Here is a 21,486-nt window from a genome sequence, read left to right as displayed (position 1 = left end):
TTTTTTTTTTAATTTATAATAACTGGATCCCTGTTTGTGTTTACGATTTGTAATGCCTGCGTACACTTGTTGTACAACTGCAACAATACAAGACTGCGCTGCAGCCCCAACACCCCCAATAATATGAGACAAGACAACTTCAGATGCTGATTCCAGGACCATAGTGGAGATCTGACAAAAAGAGAATTATTACAAACCATGAGGGAGATTTATCACACTAAATCTGTGCTACCAGAGGCAACAACTTTCCAGAAAATGTCTTCCCCTTCACTTTCCTTTTGATCGCTGCAAGTAAAACGCACTTCTCGTGGTGACCTGGCTTAATTGATGGAAATTGCTTTCTTTCGCATTTTCCCATGACTGAGCGGGACCATTGTGTTTTACTAGTAGAAATCCAAAGCTAATTATAGGGGGAAGGCATTTTTGGGAGATTTGTCTATCCAAGACAAAATTACCCTATATGCCATGACCCTATGGGTGAAGACACTCAGAGCTACTTAGTAGCAGCTACTTGTCACGACTACTAAAAGCCAGAAAATACCCTGCCATAGGCAATACTAAGGGCAGTGCAAATGGGGAGATTAGTCGCCTGCGATAAATCTTCGCTATCGCGGCATGACTAATCTCCCCGTTTATCACAGCCCTTAAGTTCTTAAAAAATCTTTTAATCTATTAATAGCAAAAGAGAAGCTAGAAAGAAAAACACTTTTTTTTTTTTTTTTTGCTGTGCCGCTTAAATTTTATAAATATGCAAAAGGCCCAAATTCAATTTCCATTCCGCTGCAAATACAGCATTGTATAGCTCTGCCCAATATACTCTTCCTTTTCAATTACAATAGCTTTAGCAGCAACTGAAGTTCTAACCAATATTCGTCTCAAATCCAATTCCCCAAAGCTCCTGCATACAAGACCCAATGCCATAACTAGTTTTACCTGCTTTTCATGAGCCAGTTTTGGGCACGGAGCCAAGAATAGAGAGTTTCTGATTTAAAAGAAAAGTTACAAGGGGAGAAAACCTCCTACACCAAATGGGAAAAGTCTGCTCTTTGCATTTATGAGAGCATAGTGGGTTAAATTTCAAGTGCAAATTCTTTTCATAGACACACACTTCAGCCGAAACAGCTCAGATGGCGCTAAGTAGTCGCTTGTTGTATATAGACTGACTGGTACTTTTTATTTATTTAAAAAAAAAGAAAAAGGAAAATGAGAGGGGCCATGGATTCAGTGTTTAACCTGCAGCTGAAATTCACCAATGTAAAACCCTACAGGCGCTATTAGCCTGAGACTAATCTACCTTTCATATTCTGAATGTGATGTATTGATGTACACAGTACTGAAACAATTTCTCTTAATTCAAACACATAAGCATCATATTACAGAGAAAGAGCAAATTAGCTGCTAAACCCTCTTGGGGTTCAATATAAAAAAAAAATACTGGAATTTTATACCGACTGTTACTATTACATATTCTTCCAGACATTCAATTATATCACACATTGTGCCTGGGCAAGCAATACCACTTTAAATGTATTTCACTTACGCCTTCATATTTAACATTAGAAAGAAGGTTTCCACATCTATTCAGGTGCTCCAACATATTCTTGGTCCACAGAATCCTCAGCAACACAAGGAGGTACTATGGCAGAAGCCACAGAATTGAAACATAGAAAGTAGCAAGTACAGTCCAGCATACACAGTCACAAATATTATACTAGTCCTATAAAGAAATCAGGCCATATTCAGTTAAAGGCCAACCCATGTGTTGTATAGTACAGGCATAGGACTCCTTATCTGGAAACCCATTATCCAGAACGTTCCAAATTACGGAAAGTCCATCTCCCATAGAGCCCATTTTAATCAAATAATTCCAATTTTTAAAAATGCTTTCCTTTTTTTCTGTAATAATAAAACAGTACCTTCTACTTGATCCTAACTAATATAAAATGAATCCTTTTTGGAGGTAAAACAAGACTAGTGGGTTTAATTACTGTTTTAATATTTTTTTGTTGTAGACTTAAGTAAGGAGATACGAATTACGGAAAGGCCCCTTATCTGGAAAACCCCAGGACCTGAGTATTCTGGATGATGGGTCCCATACCTGTACTGTGGTATATGCTGGCATTTTATAAATAGAATGTGTTAATGATAACACATACAAAAGCAAAAGTCAGTATAGAAGATGTGTCCCAAGGCCACTTGCAGCCCATCTTCAAAATAGCAGCGATGTTGGCTCTTTGGGGCAGTCACCGAGTACATGACCCCTGGATATTAATGGTTAGCAAACTTGGTTTACCCTAGGCAGGCATGTGCACATTCCTCTCCATTACTAAGGCAGGCAAGTGCTTGTCACAGGAGCCCTAAGGAGTATTGAGAAAGCAACAGCATTTACTAAGTAAATAAACTGGAGAGATAGGTTATGTTAAGCAACAAAATATCAAATGTAAATATTGGTTTTAATGTACCTTTAAGAGTTGGAGTAAACTGTTATACATACAGTCTATGCTGGGGTAATGGCATGCACAGAGGCAATATTTAAATACGTGGATTCAACCTCCCATAAAAATCTTGAGAAAACTGCAACCAGTAAGTATTTTGCGTCCCAGATTTATTTTTCAAATAAATAGTAAGTCCAATGACTCTCTCCACATACACTCTTCAATTAATTTACAAAAAAAGCAAATGAAAATCATGTACTTTCAAAACAAAAGTAAATGGCATAGCAGCTGTGATTAACAGCAGAGAACAGGTTTGCTTGCTGTTCTTTATGGCGCATACTGTACATGTACTGTGTGAGCTGGCTAACTAAACGTGTTTGATCTTGAGGAGCCAAACAAAGAAATGTGAAGAATGACTCTCACTCTCTATCAGGCCAGTGTTAAAGGAAACCAGCAAAGTAATTATTTCACAACCAGCATATTAAATGCAACTGCCAGTTTGACAGTCCTTTTGTGGCAAAAAAATGCAGTGTTGGTTGCCAAAGGATTCAGGTCGTGTTTCCTGGTTGGCTTAATCATAGCAATACCTGCATAATGAGTGTATACCAAGACTATTTGGAGTCAGAAGATTAAAGGTTATTTAATCTAATACAACCCAATACAAACACTGTTAATAGTCATAAGGCATAAAGTGACAGTACCATTTGCCATTCCCAGCAGCTAAAATGCCAATTGAAATTTGAGGGCCAAAAACCATACCTTTTTATAATACTCTGTCACAGCCCTACTCCACCAAGTCTAGCATGCTTCCCTCAAACACTTTTAAATGGCAATGAGGGGCAACAAAGTGCTAATGTTCAATGCAATGGGAAGATGGAGGTCAAACCCAGAAAATTTCAGAGGTAGATTTGGGTAGCATGGAGGGATTTAACTTCAACAGCATAAGAATACTAGACATTAGATGTGGCACAAAAAGAAGAGTTGATGAAGATGTTCAAAAAAATATAACATAAAAAGCATGCAACCAAATTTCTAATATATACAACTGATTTTAGATGATGGTGCATTTAAAAAGACACTTTCCTATCAGCAAATCTGCATCACTAGAAAAAAGCCAGTGTTAACTCTCCTTATCATTTACCCAGTCAATCTAACCTATAAGCTAAATTAGCTTAAATAATGTGGAGCTCTAGACAGAAGAAAAAAAAACAAAACTTAAACCCCCCCCCCTTCATGGTTTGGATGAGAAAAACCAAACGCCCTTCTGGAAACAAAAGGTAATCAATGGGCCTCATGCTACACGTATAAAACTGCCTTAAAGGAACAGTAACACAAAAAAATTAAAGTGTATAAAAGTAATGACAATATAATGTACTGCTGCCCTGCATTTCTACAACTGATGTGTTTGCCTCAGAAAGACTACTATAGTTTATATAAGTAAGCTGCTGGGGCCATGGGGGCAGCCATTCAAAGGAGAAAAGGCACAGGTTACTTAGCAGATAACAGACAAACCCCCATTATATGGGGCTTATCTACTAGTTATCTGCTATGTAACCTGTGCCTTTTCTCCTTTTTTCCAGCTTGAATGGCTGACCCCTTGCTACACAGCGGCTTATTTATATAGTAGCTTTTCATAGCATAGCAGGGCAGCAGCACATTACATTTTAATTTTTTGATGTTACTGTTCCTTTAAACATAGGAACTCTCAGGACATCAACACTATATATGCCAACAGGCTGGCATAGTAAGCAAAAGGCACAAACAGACAGAGAAATGTGGAGCCCCAGCCCATGTAACATTAGCCTAAAGCTGGCCATACGCGCACCGATAAAATTGTACGATTTCCTTACCGTGTGTGGGCTCTGAATTATCATACTGCTAATTTTCGTACCATGGCGATCTGTTTAGTCGATCGGCCAGGTTAAAAAATTTTGGTTGGATGATGATAAAATCTGCGCATGTAGTGTATATCTGATGATATCCTTGGGTGACCTACAGGAAGTCACTTTCATACGATTGGTGTCTGCCAACTATTTCATGTTCAGAACATCCTTCGATTTGTTATTCTTAGAGCTTTAGCCTACATTTGCAGTCTGAGTATTAGTTTTAGATTGTTGCATTTAAAGGTATGATTGATATCTAAACGTTCATCAGAAGAAGACAAATCTGAATGTGCATGGCCAGCTTTTATCTGCTTTTTTTGTGTATCTTCAGTAACAGACACACCGTCAGCCTCTGCTCAGGCGTACAATGTGGATTTCAGTACGAAAGTGGATCCTTTTGTGTTTGTGCACCGAAATTCACTCCATGTGTCAGCACATATACCGACACTGTGCCCATCAGTGAAGACACACACAGGAGTGGATGAGAGCAGATCAGCTTATCTCTTTGCAGACAAAGAAAAGTGGACCCTCATCCCAAGTTCTGTTAGCCTACGGCAATTTCTTTTTGTTTTTTTAGTTACTTGTGAGTCTTCAAAGTGTCCATAACAAAAATTTATTTTATTTGAAATATATGAAATAACCCTAGAAGTATTTTCGGTTTTGATTCATTTTTCCCAGTGAATACAAACATGGTGATATACATGTTGTAAGCAAAACTATCTATCAACTACAAAAAAAAGGGAACTTTTAAACCATAAAGAGAAGCAATTTTATCATTATCAGTCATAAACATGTCTTATACACTTGAGCGCCAGAGATGTGTTTGAAAATTCCCAACAAGTTAAAAGGGAAATTCACTTGATGACTATTTGTACTATAAAGACAATGCATTGCAATACATTTGGCAATTGGTCTTATTTTTGATTTGCATTTTTGTTCTGAAACCCTCAGGTAACAAATTTATAATGAATCAGCCAACAGGCAGTGATGTGCCCAGCCTTGGCACGCAGTACATCTCTGCTGTGCATCTGCAGAGTAATACATTTTCACCATCCAGACACCAGAATCTGCCCCTACTGGTGCCCGGACCACATCCTCATACACAGCTACAATTGCATTAAGATTTATTTTGGAATATGAACATGACAGTTCCAACTTTTATCAATCAGGAAATGTAACAGCAAATGTTACTGTTTACTTACATTATTATTGCGGGTTTCAACTGCTGGAAATTTCCGGACAATAAACTTGACAGCAGATTCAAGATTTTTGTCGATCAGATAAGAAGGCTTTGCTTTGGGGTCTCCACATGCCTAGCAAGCAATCACAGGAAAAAAAACGTTAGAATTTTATATTTTTCCTTATCTAACAAATGGATATACTGCACAGAGACAGATGAAGGTTTAAAAGAAAAAGGCACAATGTGAGGGGCTGCCAGTGCTGAAATTTAAATGAGCGGAAAATATATAGTAAATATATTTGTCCTACAAAGAAAAAGTATATTTTTAAAAAAAATGTTTTGGATAGTGCTGGAAAGCAAGAGAAATGAAAAGCTATTCCTTAAAAAAGCAAGAGATTTATCAAAATCTGAAGTAGTAAGAATGATGGAAAAAATAACAGTGAAAATAAATTCTAAAAATAATGTAGTTATTCTGTGGTCTGCACCCTGCATTCTGATGCATGAAAGTCCACATCTGTGTCACTGACTAACAAGTCGGAATACACGTGCTCACCTAGAGACACATCACAACTGCTGACCTTGTCTGTTTTGAGCAACATACTATAGCATGTATATGGGACCAAGAAATAGCCTCACCAATTGTTATGTGGTCAGTATTTGATTAGACATCAACTGGGCTAGGCCAAAAATGAGGTGCTGAAGACTGCACTGGTATATGAATGTGGTATGCAAGTTAAAGCCCTGAATGGGTCCCCATGTGATCTGACTGCTGGCTATTATAATTAGGCCTAACAAGCTGGAAGCAACTGGACAAATAAATATATATTTCTATTTGATTATTCATGCAAGTTCTTAAACAGGGCCCCCACCCAAAGCCACTTTCCAACAAACATACATTACCTATATTAAGTGGTTTTGACGTTACTTTGTTATTTGCTATTGAAAGCAGTAGCTGTTCTCACATTCTCAGCACTCTAGCTAAGAGACCTGAAATAATGTTGATAGCTGACAGTAATTCAAATTTATGGAGCATACCTGACTTCTGTAATTTTGGTTTAAAAGTCAGCCACAGAGAGGGTAAATAAATACTGCCTTTACTTGCAATTACATTTACAAATTACTTTAAAACAACTGAAAATATGTATTAAATGTATAATGGAAATTTGCTTAGAATTACATTTTCCCCATGGTTTTTATTTCAGATATTCTGTGTATGCCTACAGATCCAGTACAGATCCCTAATGGATCTTGCCCTACACTATAATATTATTCCCATGTCAGTGGCAATGTGAATCTGTAAGGAAGAAGAAGCTATAAATGGCAAAGGAGAGGTAATTGGGGAAACTCCCAACTTGTCCCTGCCCCAGGGTTAATGGACCTATAACATGAATAAAAGAATTGGCACTTTATAAAGCAGCAATATTTAAAGCACTTAGGATGTCTATAAAGATTACCTTTAAAATTGTTGGATTTTTTTCTAATAATATCTCCAAATTGTCACATTTACTTTAATTATTGAATAGTGGAATTTTAAAAGCACTTAGAACTGTCTCAGGTAAAAATCAATGACAATCAATGTAGGAATTGCCCGCAAAAGCAACTGCTATTCTAATACAGACATACCTGCATTTTTATTTGGTGGAGGTGTAAATATGCTGTAATGTTATCAGTGGATGACACAGCTAGGTCATGTAAATTGATACACCTATCGGAAAGCAGTCTCTTCAGGCTTCCAATCTTGCCTAAATGACTAAGTTAAATTTGCTCACACATGGGTCAGTTTTGCCTGAGGGCCAAAAAGCCCTAAGGTGGGCGATTTGGAAAGAATAGATGAAAAAATTTTATTTATCCAGTTACGCACTCTGCAGGCAGAATACCTGTGCATGGAAATATGTTCTTTCCATTCACGGACAACTAATGACTTCCCATGATAGCCAATAAAAGGGTATCAGCAAAACAAACATTCAGTCCTGCATTTCAATCGGATCCTACAAAATGCAATACAAAGGCAAAAGAAATGACTCAGACAATTCAGTCATAATTAACCAAACTGACAAACATGTGATTATGTTTTTTGATATTATTAAATTCAAAAAACCTTTTTGACGTGAGCCATTAAATTCAGTAGCTCCCTATAGATAGACTAACCACTAAACTGACAAAATCTCACTTATCAGTGTTTTGATTACATTGGTGTCTCTCTTCAAGCTCCCCATAAATCAAGGTTTAAAATGCTATCTGGTTGCCAAGGGTGAGCAACATGTGGCAATCTGAACACATTCTTTAATTTTAATTACATAGTTTTTAATTGGGACCCTCTCCTATTTATTTTCCAGACTGTCATTCAAACCACTACTAGTTACTAGGGTCAGTTTAAATTAAAGATGGAATAAATAATGGGTGTCTATGGGAGTTGCTAAGTAGTTCCTTTAGGTAAAAACATCCCCCTAAATGTTAAGAAAGACCTACATTGTACAAAAAAGTGAAGTTAAGTTGCTCAAAGTACTGGTCACGCAGAAGATGATTTTATACTTTCCCAAAGTGAAATTATAAAATGAATCTATCTTTTACTGACAAGGGGGCTTAGAAAGAAAAGCTGTGTTTTTGAGAGATGTACCCTCCAGGTGTCAGCTCAACCAGGGGTGCAGAATTTAAAAGAGCAGCTCCTTATAAGAGAAGATGCAGAGCCTTACCTGAGCAAATGTACTTTTTAAAAAGGGTATATGTCCACATTAATAGACCTCGCCTCCTCTCCCCCCCCCACCCAAAAAAAAAAAAATCATGTACACTGCAAAATTGCTCAAAAAAAGCAGTTTAATATAATGTTATATTGGAGGTTATATGTCCCCTATAATGGCTGCACATTCCCAAGTTGTGTTCAGCAAATGTATTGCAAATACCTCTGCAGGAGCATGCAATATACTAGATCCTATTTACATGCCTAAAACTAAAGTGTAGTGTAGGGATATTCCAAGCAAATCAACGCAATTTGACCACAGACTGTACAAACTGCTCAAGATCCACTAACGTTTGGCTTTCTGACATGATTAACATAATAATAAAAACTTGTATGCCAGGTTAGTGATAAACAGACTAGAAACTTCCAGAACAAGGCAGAATTCCTGTGTGCCAGTCACTATCCGTATTCCTGGATAAATGAAGAAAAATATCAACCACATAGAAAGTTATTTCACAGCAGGAGTAATCTGCAGCTCACTCCAGTCTAACTCTTGCAATGAGACTCAAACCTGAGCTGTTGCTTTAAGACCATTATGGCATTTGGTATAGCATTTACTTTCTTACCATTTAAACATGTCCGATATTAATAAAACACAAGATGTTAAGAGGGAATGGAAAAAGAATCAGGCCATCAAGTGCAGTTAAAGTCAGTTTCTGTTAAATGTAAAAGAATACAGGCCAAAAATGGGGTCATGCTGGTATTAAATTATATACATATATAATATATTGTATGAGAGGCTGTAAACCAAATGTGTCACTCAGAGTGCTGCATGCATATGTGCACCTTCCATGCTTGGCAGATCATGTAGTGCGTAACGAGTGACAGGGCTAATAGCCACTTAGCTTTACATCGCTGAATTTTATGGCTGTGCTTTGGATTACAGAGAGAGAGAAGTCATGGAGAATGAGGCTGATTTCAAAGCGGGCAAAGGGAAGGTGAAAAGTAATGCAAACCTTCCAGACTTGTCCTTGCTGAGGAAGCATTTAAATAAAAAGAGAGAAAGTTACATGTAAACATTGAATATTAGACTCTAACATGCAAGAGTAGCTTAGCACTACAAAAAGACAGATACATTAAACATTTCTGGCAATTCTTTCAAATTTTACTATTGCTATTTACACCAACAATTACACATTTAGAACAAGAACTTTCAAGCCCAGCAGCAGCATTAACATTTGGCATACAGTGTGATATTTTTTTCTTTGTAGAATTAGAGGTGGGTGCTTTGCAGACATTATCAAATGAATTTCTAACCCAGTTACTTTTTGTTGATTACACGAACAAATGAGGAGCAAAGGAGCCAGAAAAACTCATCTCAAAGAGCCAAGATGCGTCAATTTTACAGGTATGGGACCTATTATCCAGAATGCTTGGGACCTGGGGTTTTCCACATGAGGGATCTTTGAGTAATTCCAGCCTCAAAACCTTAAAATATTTACTAAACCTAATAGGATTGTTTTGCCTCAAATAAGGATTAATAATATCTTATTTAGGATCAAGTACAAGGTGTTGTCTTATTATTACAGAGAAGAAGGACATCATTTGTAAAATGTTGAATGATTTGGTTATAATGGGGCCTATGGGACATGGCCTTCCCGTAATTCGGACCTTTCTGGATAACTGGTTTCTGGATAATGGCTCTCATACTTGTAATAGCATTTACGTGTTTAATGTGATGCATTACGATTAAATCTTGATCGACACCAACATTCAGCAAGATCATCATAAAAGGGGCAGTATACCCCTTTTTTAACAAGATCTCAAAAAAAAAAATAAAAAAATAAAAAATAAAAGTAGCTTCTCCTTTTTGCAAAGCCTGCAAGAGCCCCAAAAAAGAGGTTTCTCAAAGTTCTCAAAGGACAGATGATGTGATGATTATGCATGTAAAACCAAAGCAGAATATTACTGCAAATCTAATGTCAGATTTGCCCTGTTTAGGGTACAAACAAAAAAAAAGTATAGTTCAATAGTTCAAAGTAGTCTTAGGGTGAGGGCACATGGAGCTACTAGTAGCAGCTACTTTTTAATGGCTTTTTAATGGCACACATAGAGACGGCTATCAGTAAATGATCAGCACTGTCTATTTTAGTAGCCACGACAAGAAGCTGCTACTAGTATCTCTGTGTGTCTTCACCCTTATGGTGAACAATGCTAAAAAGGGAATATACTTCCCCTTTAACAACAACTGCATCTGACCATGTTTTATTGGAATAAAATGAATACCAGCTGACTTCTTTTGATGTCGCATTAGGGCTCTGGCACATGGAGAGATTAGTCACCCGCGATAAATCTCCCTGTTCGCGGGCGACTAATCTCCCCGAGTTGCTATCAGAGAGCCATCAGTTGCCATCCCACCGGCGATCATGTAAGTCGCCGGTGGGATGGCACACGCGGCGGTGCGATTTCGGCAAATTGCCGAAAATGCCTCGCGAGCCAACTTTGGCGATTTGCCAAAATCGCCTGCGCAGCGTGTACCATCCCACCGGCAACTTACATGTTCGCCGGTGGGATGGTAGTTCGGGGAGATTAGTCGCCCGTGACAAGGGAGATTTGTCGCGGGCGACTAATCTCCCCGTGTGCCAGAACCCTTAAAATACTGTACTCATGCACTAAACAATCTTACATTAATCCAAACACATGTACGACATGAATGAACAGTAATTACACACCAGCAAGGCCCTTATATTTTATATATATATTAGTTTATATAAAGTGACTTGTTATATTACCACAGTTCCATTCATTTGTATGCAACTTATACAGGTTACAATGCCTACACGATATGGCTATAAAGCATTTTCAAGTATCTTGCACAAGTAATTTTATTGCATGTCACACAGGGAAGTAAGAAGCTAGCTAGCAATCTCTTTCTACAGGCACATAATAGAAAACAATAAAGCCAATTACTAGCCAGCTATGAATAATGGCTACCCTTTGTGACAAGCGCCTGAAATGTAAGTTCTACACATAACGTGCATTTGTTTCAGACCAAAAAGCTGAAGAGATTGGAAATCAGATTTAGCTGGATCAAGTGCATTGACTTTGTTGTGGTTAAGAGAAATTGGCAGACAGAAAACAATGGAACAAAATAATTTGGTTTTAATCAAACAATACAATGCAAGGCAAATCTTGGTAAATCTTTGAAGCTAAACCACATATACAGCTTCACACTCACCGGTAATTCCTAATAAAATATATTTAACTAGCTATAATCACATTGTCAGGGTCAGCTCCATCAACCATTTGCAGCAGAATTACAGATCAACCTACAACTCCCCAGCTGCTACAGAACTTCTGCTCCAAGAATGTACTGGTACTGCTGAAGACTTACATATATTTCATCACCTACATGGGTTTTTTTTTTTTAAGTAAAATAGTGTCAGCATCAGCATCTCCCACGCAACTTAGACAGGCACAGCGGTACAATACAGGCAGCAACACAAGACAGATGACCAGGAGGTACATAAAGTCTCTAAAATGTATATCTGGAATGAATTATGATTGATTTATATAATATACTTTAAAGGTTTAACAAACATTTGCATGGGTATAAATGTGTGAAAGAGCACAAAAGTATTAACGACCAAGTCGTATAATTGGGCACAAACCCTCAAAATAACTAACTGAGCAAAGGAAGACATCCTAGTTTAAAGTCTGCATTACAATCATCATAGCACAAGAGGGGGTGCAGTATATTTGTAACCACGCTTGACAACATTCAAAAGCAGCACATTATGATAGAGTACATACAGAATTTAGACTCAAATCCCTAAGGGCTCTGGCACACGGGGAGATTAGTCACCCGCGGCGACTAATCTCCCCGAATTGCCATCCCACCGGCGAAAATGTAAGTCACCGGTGAGATGGCACACACTGCAAAGGCGATTTCGGCAAATCGCCGAAGTTGCCTCGCAAGGCATTTTTGGTGCCATCCTACCGGCGACTTACATTTTCGCCGGTGGGGCGACTAATCTTCCCGTGTGCCAGAGCCCTTAACAGGCCTTTAGGGATCTGGGACACGGGGAGATTAGTCGCCCGCGACAAATTTCCCTTGTCACGGGCAACTAATCTCCCCGAACTACCATCCCACCGGTGAAAATGTAAGTTGCCGGTGGGATGGTAGTTCGGGGAGATTAGTCGCCCGTGACAAGGGAGATTTGTCGCCGGCGACTAATCTCCCCGTGTGCCAGAGCCCTTAAACTCCACTCAGGTTTAGGAAAACTGACCCAAGAAAGTCAGAATTTATAATCAATTATTTTTCTGATAACTACGGTTACATGACAGGGGACAGGATACAATTAGAAAAGCAGAATAAACTAAAAAAGATACCAAACAGGGGTAATTATAAATATGGATGTAGTTTAAGGGCAAGACCCCACGGAGCGACTTTAGGTCACGTTGATATTCGCTCGCTTGGGGAGATCGCCAAGCGAGTGGATCTTCACCCGATATCCCCACCCTACGGATGGACGATATTGGGGATTGTGTAGGTAAAAAAAAAAAATAATAATTCAATCGTTTGGCCCTGGGGCCCGTATATGGACCTTTACTCACCTGTGATAGATCGCGGTTTCCAAAGTCGTGCGAAATTGCCTGCAGGGGGAAACTTTGCGCAACTTCCGAAACCGAAGCGATGCAAAGGGCTTTTTACCAGGGGCTTGTATAGTTGCTGGTGGAAACCCTTTTCAGAGCGGGTACTCGCCCGTGATAGCAGTGATCTATTGCGGGCGAGTAAGTCGTTCTCTGTAGGGTCTTGCCCTAAAAGACAACTCAGTAGAGAGCATGATTTAATAAATATTCATACAGTCTTTTGTTTCTTACATAGCTATCTGTAACTCAGGCAGTTTTGTTTAGCCCCTAAAAATACAAGCTTTGAAGAAGGTTTTATTTCTTTTCTGCCTTTATAAAAGCATGTTCTTGAAAGATCCAGGTAACACTAATGAACAATACAAACAAATACAAACAACTAAATGCTTCCCCAGCAGTTTTAGGGTTAGTTCTTTTTATCTTTCTGTATTTGTTGCTATCATTCCTTCATTATAAACATATTTGCAAGGGGGTGTTGGAATACTGATTTCACTGCAAGGGTGTTTTAAATATATCATTTTCAATTCCAATGAAGCACTATTAGCCAAAAAAAAAAGACATTAATAATTCCTATGCACAATTCAATTTGACTGTCCCTTCTGATGATCTTTTTCTAGATGTCGACTTCAAACAGAAGGCCAAATTATCCCCCACTGTTCCAGATGTAGTCTTTTCAGCAGTCACATAACTGGTATTATTTAGGGCAGACATGTAGCCTGTAGGACAACAATAATATCTTCAGCCAAGTTGCTTAACCATCATGCTCAGATAAAACCAGTTATATCCCTAGCAACATATTACAATTAAAAAATAAAATACTGGCTGGCCAGAACATTTAATAGAAAATTAAAAACAATTAATTATGAACTTCAGAAACCTCAGTTCATATGGGTTCTAAAGTAAGCAAAAAGGCCTGACTGACAAACTTCAGAGAATTATCAATTGTGTAGGAAAACAGCAAACATACAGAGTTCACAATATACTTAAGGGCTCTGGCACACGGGGAGATTAGTCGCCCGCGACAAATCTCCCTGTTCGCGGGCGACTAATCTCCCCGAGTTGCCATCCCACCAGCGAAAATATAAGTCGGCTGTGGGATGGCACACGCAGCAGCGCGATTTCGGCAAATCGCCGAAGTTGCCTCGCGAGGCCCTAAGGCAGTGGCATGCAGGGAGATTAGACGCCCGCAATAAATCTTTGTTACTGCAGATGACTAATCTCCCCAAAATGACATCCCACCACCAAGAATGTAAATCGATGGTGGGATGGCATACGTGTCGCTTGGGCTTTCCGAAGTCACATGAACTTCCTTGAGAGGCAACTTTGGCCACTGCCTTTATACAGGTATGGAATTCCTTATCCAGAAACCTGTTTTCCAGAAAGTTCCTAATTAAGGAAAGACTATCTCCTATAGACCCCATTATAAGCAAATAATTCTAATTTTTAAAAATGATTTCCTTTTTCTCTGTAATTATAATACATTACCTTGTATTTGATCCTAAGATTCCAAGTAAGTTGCTCACATTTCTGGCTTGGAGGTAAGTTTTTGAAGCACAGAAACCCAGTTTTACTCCGAGCAGATCCTTCTGCAGCCCACATGGGGCTTCCATATTAGGCTACCAAATAGGCAATCACAGTCCTTATTTGACATTCCCAAAGAACTTTTATCATACTTGTGTGGCTCACCAACACATTTTACCTCTGAGTGTGGCTCACAAGTGAAAAAAATAAAAAGGTTGGGGATCCCTGCTATAAACAATTGGGGTGGACACATTAGTTGAGCACCTTACAGCTTGCGTACAAAAGTTTTCAAACTTGTTAGGTTCAATTCCACCTTTAGCTCATAGTATGGCAACAGCTATAACAAAAATAAAAACCTTCAGGGTCCCTTTCTGGCAATGTATTGCTTGCTATAAAATAAAGTAACATTTATTTTACATTTACTTAAATGATAAAGCACTAGGGTAAGTGCTTTGGGGCAAAAACATACACCAGAACATTTTCAAACTGACACTCACAGCTGTGCTTTTAAGCATTTTCTAATAAAGTGAATGGTATCCATGAAAGGCAATTACAACTGAGTGAAATGCTCCAGGTTGAAATATAAGCACAAATGGTACCTCTCTGCCAAATCTCAATGGATTCACCCCCCAACCAATTTCACTGTTTGGGACCACTCACCTTGCAATATATAATATGATGTATTATCAAAGCTACCACAATAAATAACATTAGAACATTATGCAATCAGGGCAACAACATAGATGAACAAATAAACCTACCACGGGTGGTGGCACATACTGCGCTTTTGTGGCTTGTGGGACATTACCCTCCCATGAGCACCGGAAAAAATCTTTGTACCAGCATCAATGGAAATAGCTACAGGTAAAACATATCAATCGCTTATTACAAGATTGATGTGTTTTAGCAGAGAAGATTCCCATACCCCGGTAGGAGGTTTGGCGTCAAACCAGACCATTGGGCAGTGATACACGGGGAGATTTAGTTGCCCTGCGACAAATCTCCCTTGTCGCAGGCGACTAATCTCCCCACAATGCCATCCCGCCGGCTAGAATATAAAACGCTGGTCGGATGGCATACGCGTCGCTGCAATGTCCCGCAGTCACCCATAGTTGCCTCTCAAATCAACTTTGGGTGACTGCGGGACATCGTAGTAGCAATTCCCTATGTACTCACAGCCTTCAAAAGTCTGTGCTAGCATAGATACTCCTCTTTAATAACAATTCCCCCATAGAAAATCTGAGGGTACATTAGACCTTTAGGGCTGTGACACACGGGGAGATTAGTCGCGCCACGACAAATCTCTGTTGTCGTGGCAACTAATCTCCCCGCAATACCATCCCACTGGATAGAATGTAAATCGCCAGTGGAATGGCATACACGGCACTGTGATTTGCTGGAGTTTCCTCTCAAGGCAACTTCGGCAAATCGCAGCACCGCGTATGCCATCCCACCTGTGATTTACATTCTAGCCACTAATCTCCCCATGTGTCACAGCCCTTAGGGTAAAGACACCCAGAGCTATTAGTAGCAGCTATTTGTCACAACTACAGAAACATATAATGCTGATCATTTACTGATAACTGTCTCTACGTGTGTTTTACCGCAGGTAATTCGCAGTATTGTCTATGGCAGGGTATTTTCTTGCGTTTAGTAGCCGTGGCAAGTAGCTGCTATTAAGTAGCTCTGTGTGTCTTCACCTTTAACATAACAAAAATACAGGGAGCCTGATGTTTATAACAAAGAAGTAAAATTGGGAGAGGAGGAATAATTACTGAACAACCCTGTAAAATATATTGTCATGTTTTAAATACTACTAATATATTCGATCATATGAGATTCTGCAATATGCATTTAAAGTTTTATTATATGTATGTTTAACCTGTTTCTGCATCAGACATATTTTATCTGTGACTAATTTACCCATGCCTGCCTCTAAGTGACAAACTGAATGGACATTTAAAAAAAAGCAGCGGGGCTTTGGCAGGAGGCGCTGGCAACTATAAGCCAATACAAGAAATAAGTCATTTTTTTATCTAGCAGCTGTGACACTGGCACCATATCTCTACTGGCTTCAGGCTTGGCTGTAAATATGATTATATAACTGCCAGATGCATGGTTTATTACTCAGCCATTCTGTATCACTGAAAGAGGGAAGGGCTGCTGGGTAGTTCTTACAATTAACACTTGTTGCTAAATTGAGCTGAATCTTTAGATATGGAGGTAGAAACAATAGGAATTCTACCCCTATCTGACAATTTAGCCCTAAACGTTTGCCTTTGCTGTCCTGCCCGGTTGACGAGACGATAGATATCCAAGGCTTTTACGATATTGGTCGCCTTTTCAATACACGCACTAAATATTGTAGGACACCTTGTTTTGTACGATAATATCGGTACATGTATGGCCAGCATATGGTCCCCAACTTTCTTACTCGTGAGCCACAGTCAAATGTAAAAAGACTTGGAGAGCAACACAAGAATCATAAAAGTTCATGGAGGTGCCAAATAAGGGCTAAGATTGGCTATTAGGCAGCCTCTATGCTCCCTATCAGCTTACAGGGGCTTTATTTGGTAGTAAATCTTGTTTTTATTCAACCAAAACTTGCCACCAAGTCAGGAATCCAAAAATAACTACCTGCTTTGGGGGCACCAGGAGCAACATCCAAGGGTCAAGAGCCACTGCTTGTGGATCACTTTCTTACTGCATTGCACAAATTCTCCCTCCATTTAATGTGACCTACTGTTGTATGGAGAAGCAACATCTTGAAAAAAAAAAAAAAAAGCTATATTTTGTTAATTACATATTCATTGAGATTGTTCCAGTGAGAGAATGCCCTATTTGGATCTAGAGTAGAATTATTTTTCCCAAAGGAAAAAAATTGGAAGGGGGTATGGGATACAGGTATGGGATCTCTTATCCAGAAACATTATCCAGAAAGCTCCTTATTTTGGGAAGGCCATCTCCTATAGACTTCATTATAAGCATATAATTCTAATTTTTAAAAAGTATGCCTTTTTCTCTGTAATAAAAACAAAATTACCCAGATATCAATTAGGGAGGTTTGATTCTTCAGTCCGATAAGGACCACATTGGCATGTTGATGCAGACCTCATCCATTGGGCCTGTAGGCTCCTTTGTATAATGCAATAGCTTGCATAGGCCCAACTGGCCCATGATCTGGGTGGCCAAATCAGGCAAACTCATTGGCAAGCAGTGTATAGCCAGCAGTGAAACACAATGTGCATAGATATACCAGCAGAGTAAAAAGCCAATAGGTTCCCGCTGTGCCTGTCTGGTGTATGCATTGACCTGTCAGTGCATACACAAGGTGAATTTTGGTGTGAAAATGCAAAAGTATGCATTTTCAAGCTGAAATCTGCCCCATGTGTGCACTGATGGGCTTAAAGGTGGCCATACACGAGCAGATCCGCTCGCTTGGCGATGTCGCCAAGCGAGCGGATCTTCCCCCGATATCCCCACCTACGGGTGGGCGATATCGGGGACCATTTAGGTAAAAAAAATAATAATCCGATCGTTTGGCCCTGGGGCCAGACGATCGGATTATGTGGGCGGCAATGGGGCAGTCGGATCGGGGACCGCATCAACGAGCCGATGCGGTCCCCGACCCGACCAGATTTTCTAACCTGGCCGATCGAGATCTGGCCAATTTCAGGCCAGATATCGGTCGGCCAGGCCGCTCTGCTCTCCCCATACACGGGCCGATTAGCTGCCGAATCGGTCCAAGGGACCGATATCGGCAGCTATAGTCGGCCCGTGTATGGCCACCTTAAGTTTGCCGCAATGTGTGACAATCCCTTTAATGATGCAACTAGAACACTTGCAGCCAATAAGAATTAAGATTCTAATGGAAATAAATAGAATATCTTTAAAGAATCCAACCATCTGCTTCTCAAATTAACTAGAGCCTGAAAAATCCCATGGATGAAATCAATGCTAACAGATTTCTGTGTACTGATTTCAGTGTCAGGCACTTCTGTATTTGTTAATGCAGCATTACACTTATTAAACATAACAATTAACTGTAGAAACCAAATAAATACTATTTTAGGGAATCCTGTCTGGCTGTGCAAACATTTTTCTCACCCAGCATTGGTCTAGCTACCAGCACGTCTTGATTTAAACTTTAGGCACAATCTACCTACAGACTCTTTGTTCATAATATAGGAATTGTACCAGCGCAGGCCACCCATTTTGCATTATCAAAGGGGGCACCTAACAAACTGGCAATGACCATTGATTAACCCTTTCCTTTTATAAATAAGTTACTTTTAATTTTCCTCCCTCTCTAATAAACTCTGTAAGTCAGGTGGCCAACTGTCTAAACTACAACAGTTCAGACTCAAGATCTCCATGAACTACATTTTTTGGTGGAATACTGCACACATGCTGCTGAGAAACATATCAAATAATGTATCAAATATAAATGTCAGACATCTGGCTTGTGAGGGAGGAAAATGAAACTTTTTTGAAATCTAAAATTTAGAAAAAGTTAAAAAAAAAAAAAGTAGAAATCATTTAAAAAACAAAAAATAATTTATGTGATACCATAGAAACTCCACATATTAGCATTCTTGGAATACAAGTTTGGCTGTATTGTAAAATCTTTTTTCTGCTAGAAATCGCACCCTTGTAATTTTACTGTCTCTTATAGAAAAAGGAAACAGTTCTCGTAAACACAATTTTTTTCCCCCAGATCTTGACATATAATTCCCTTAAATCACTGCTTTACTCAGGTTATGCTCTAAGATGTTCGTATTTTTTTAAAGTTCCAGCCTTCTAGTCTGATGAGATCCAGTGTTTTCTATATAATTATGATAAATACATATTGATTGAGCCACTGAGCTTATCTAGCATGTGCAGCCGCACCCTTTAAAATAACTGCCATGCTCTGCTTATTAGCTCATAACAAACTTGCCTTAAAACTTTGCAGCTTTGTGCAACACTGCATAAATTCATCACATTGCTTCTCTTTCTTTTGTGATTTGTGGCCTATGGAAAGCCAGACGTTAAACTTAATTTCCATTTACTTTTACAAATGTTAGGCCAATCAAGAAAGCAAAGGTTGTACTCCGAGGTCCCAATTTAAATGGAAATGAATGGGCCAAATCCAGTGGCCAAACATATTTTAACAAACAAGTACTTTTATATAACAGTAACTTAGATAGTGTCCTCGATTTCCTTAGAATACACATTATTTTAAAGAACAGTAATTTACAAGTACATTGTGTCCTTGCCCCTCAAAGCATGTGTGGGTGTCGTTTCTGACTCACTGTTCATAACATATTTCTTTGTAAGAGCATTTATTGATATATTTTCCTGTCCTGGGCAGCATAAAATATGCTAATATGTTTTAATTAAAGATTACAGATGACAGTTTTTTGGTTTTTTTTTTTTTATAAAATAGCTCTTATGTAATGGCTTTCTTTTGGTTTCTATGGCATGGGTACTACAAAGGAACCAAAGTCCTTCCAGAGACCTGTCATCTAAACCATTACACTTCTTTCCCCCTTTTGTATCCAGTGCATGAATCTTAAAATAGACTTTGCTACATTTACACACTAAAGCTGGCAATGAATGGCCACATATTAACTGCAACCATGTCACTGTACTGAAAGGCCTCTTGAAGTTGTAGTTAGAATAACTGGTTGGCTATGATTCTACCATATGACATATACTTTATATTTTATTAGTGCAGCTGTACTGCCTGTCTTTTATCCTTCTAGAAACCCTATACCTCCTCTTTTTTTTCTATAAAGAAGCCAATCTAGTTAACAGAGATTTGAATGAAGGCATGTGCTTTGGGATCTCACCAAGATTTTATTTATGTTTACAAGTAGGGATGCACCGAACCCAGGATTCGGCCTTTTTCAGCAGGATTCGGCTGAATCCATGCTTCTGGCCATACCGAATCAGAATCCTAAAAATCTTGTGACTTTTTGGCATTTAAACACGGAAGCTAAAAATTTCAGTTTTTAACCCTTCCAAAACCTGATTAGCATATGCCAATTAGGGTTCAGGTTCGGTATTCACCCGAATCCTTTACAAAGGGTTCAGCCGAATCCAATAAAGTGGATTCTGTGCATCCCTTTTTACAAGAGGATCTGTTTTTCACATATTTAAATGGCCCATAAAGTCAAAAATCCTGTCTTTCAGGAGTCTGTTGAATACAGAAGAACCTGTGCGGCTAGTTTAGTCCAAGAGGGTTATGGCAGGAGAGTAAGGCTATTTTAGGATTAATGCATAATGTATAAAGATACAAACCATGCAGAATTCGTAATCATTGAGAAACCATGGGGGTAGGCGATGTACACTAATCAGTGATCTTGCAGTTCTGTATTGGAATTTGTAGTACAACAACATCTGCATCCCCTTAAGGGATGCCCCTTAGGGGTAGGGTGTATAAAGAAGTAGAGAAAGGTGGTAAATGCAGTAAAACATTCTGAAGCGAGAGGCTGATTGTTGGTCACAGTAGATCCTGACCTGGTAACCAGCAGACCTGAAAAGTGGACGTTACCCAAATTCAATTGTATTACAGGTATGGGATCCCTTATCCGGAACGTTCCGAATAACGGAAAGGCCATCTCCCATAGACTGCATTATTAGCAAAAAATTCAAATTTTTAAAAATAAGTTCCTTTGAAATAATAAAACAGTGCCTTGTACTTGATCTCAACTAAGATATAATTAATCCTTATTGGGGGCAAAACAAGCCAATTGGGTTTATTCAGTACTGAAATTATTTTTAGTAGACTTGAGTTATGGCGATCCAAATTACGGAAAGATCCCTGATCCGAAAAACCCCAGGGCCCGAGCATTCTGGATAACAGGTCCCATACCTGTACTTCATCTATTAGCCAAAACACAAGTTTTATTTAAAAAAAAAAAGTTAAAATATACATACATGAGAAAAAGATCAGATTATGTAAAAATATGAATATTAAAGAAAACATTGCCAAATACAGAAAGGATACAGACAGGGTATTTTATTGCAATATGAAACAAGACTGGGAAAACATTCTATGATGTCACACACTGCATAATACATCAAACAGATGTACAGCTGTTAGAATGGACGGTTAGCAGTCCCAGCAACTCCAAGCCTGCAGATTCCTATCTG

The 21,486-nt window shown here is 38.9% G+C and overlaps 1 protein-coding gene across 5 annotated transcripts in view; it reads right to left on the bottom strand.

Annotated features, from left to right (window-relative positions):
- Positions 1-21,486, bottom strand: part of nckap1 (NCK-associated protein 1) — a 67,480-nt gene that overhangs the window by 42,049 nt on the left and 3,945 nt on the right. For 3 of the 5 annotated variants that reach the window (XM_004917910.4, XM_002932014.5, XM_004917911.4), the window contains exon 2: positions 5,521-5,631. In XM_004917910.4, the coding sequence (XP_004917967.1) occupies positions 5,521-5,631 (111 nt within the window). Of the gene's footprint in view, positions 1-5,520; positions 5,632-9,191; positions 9,210-21,486 lie in introns of all 5 variants that reach the window. The other 2 variants (XM_004917909.4, XM_002932013.5) reach the window with 1 other exon arrangement.

Source organism: Xenopus tropicalis, chromosome 9 (assembly GCF_000004195.4).
Source record: "Xenopus tropicalis strain Nigerian chromosome 9, UCB_Xtro_10.0, whole genome shotgun sequence".
NCBI lineage: Eukaryota > Metazoa > Chordata > Amphibia > Anura > Pipidae > Xenopus > Xenopus tropicalis.
This window is presented reverse-complemented; position numbering and strand designations above follow the sequence as displayed.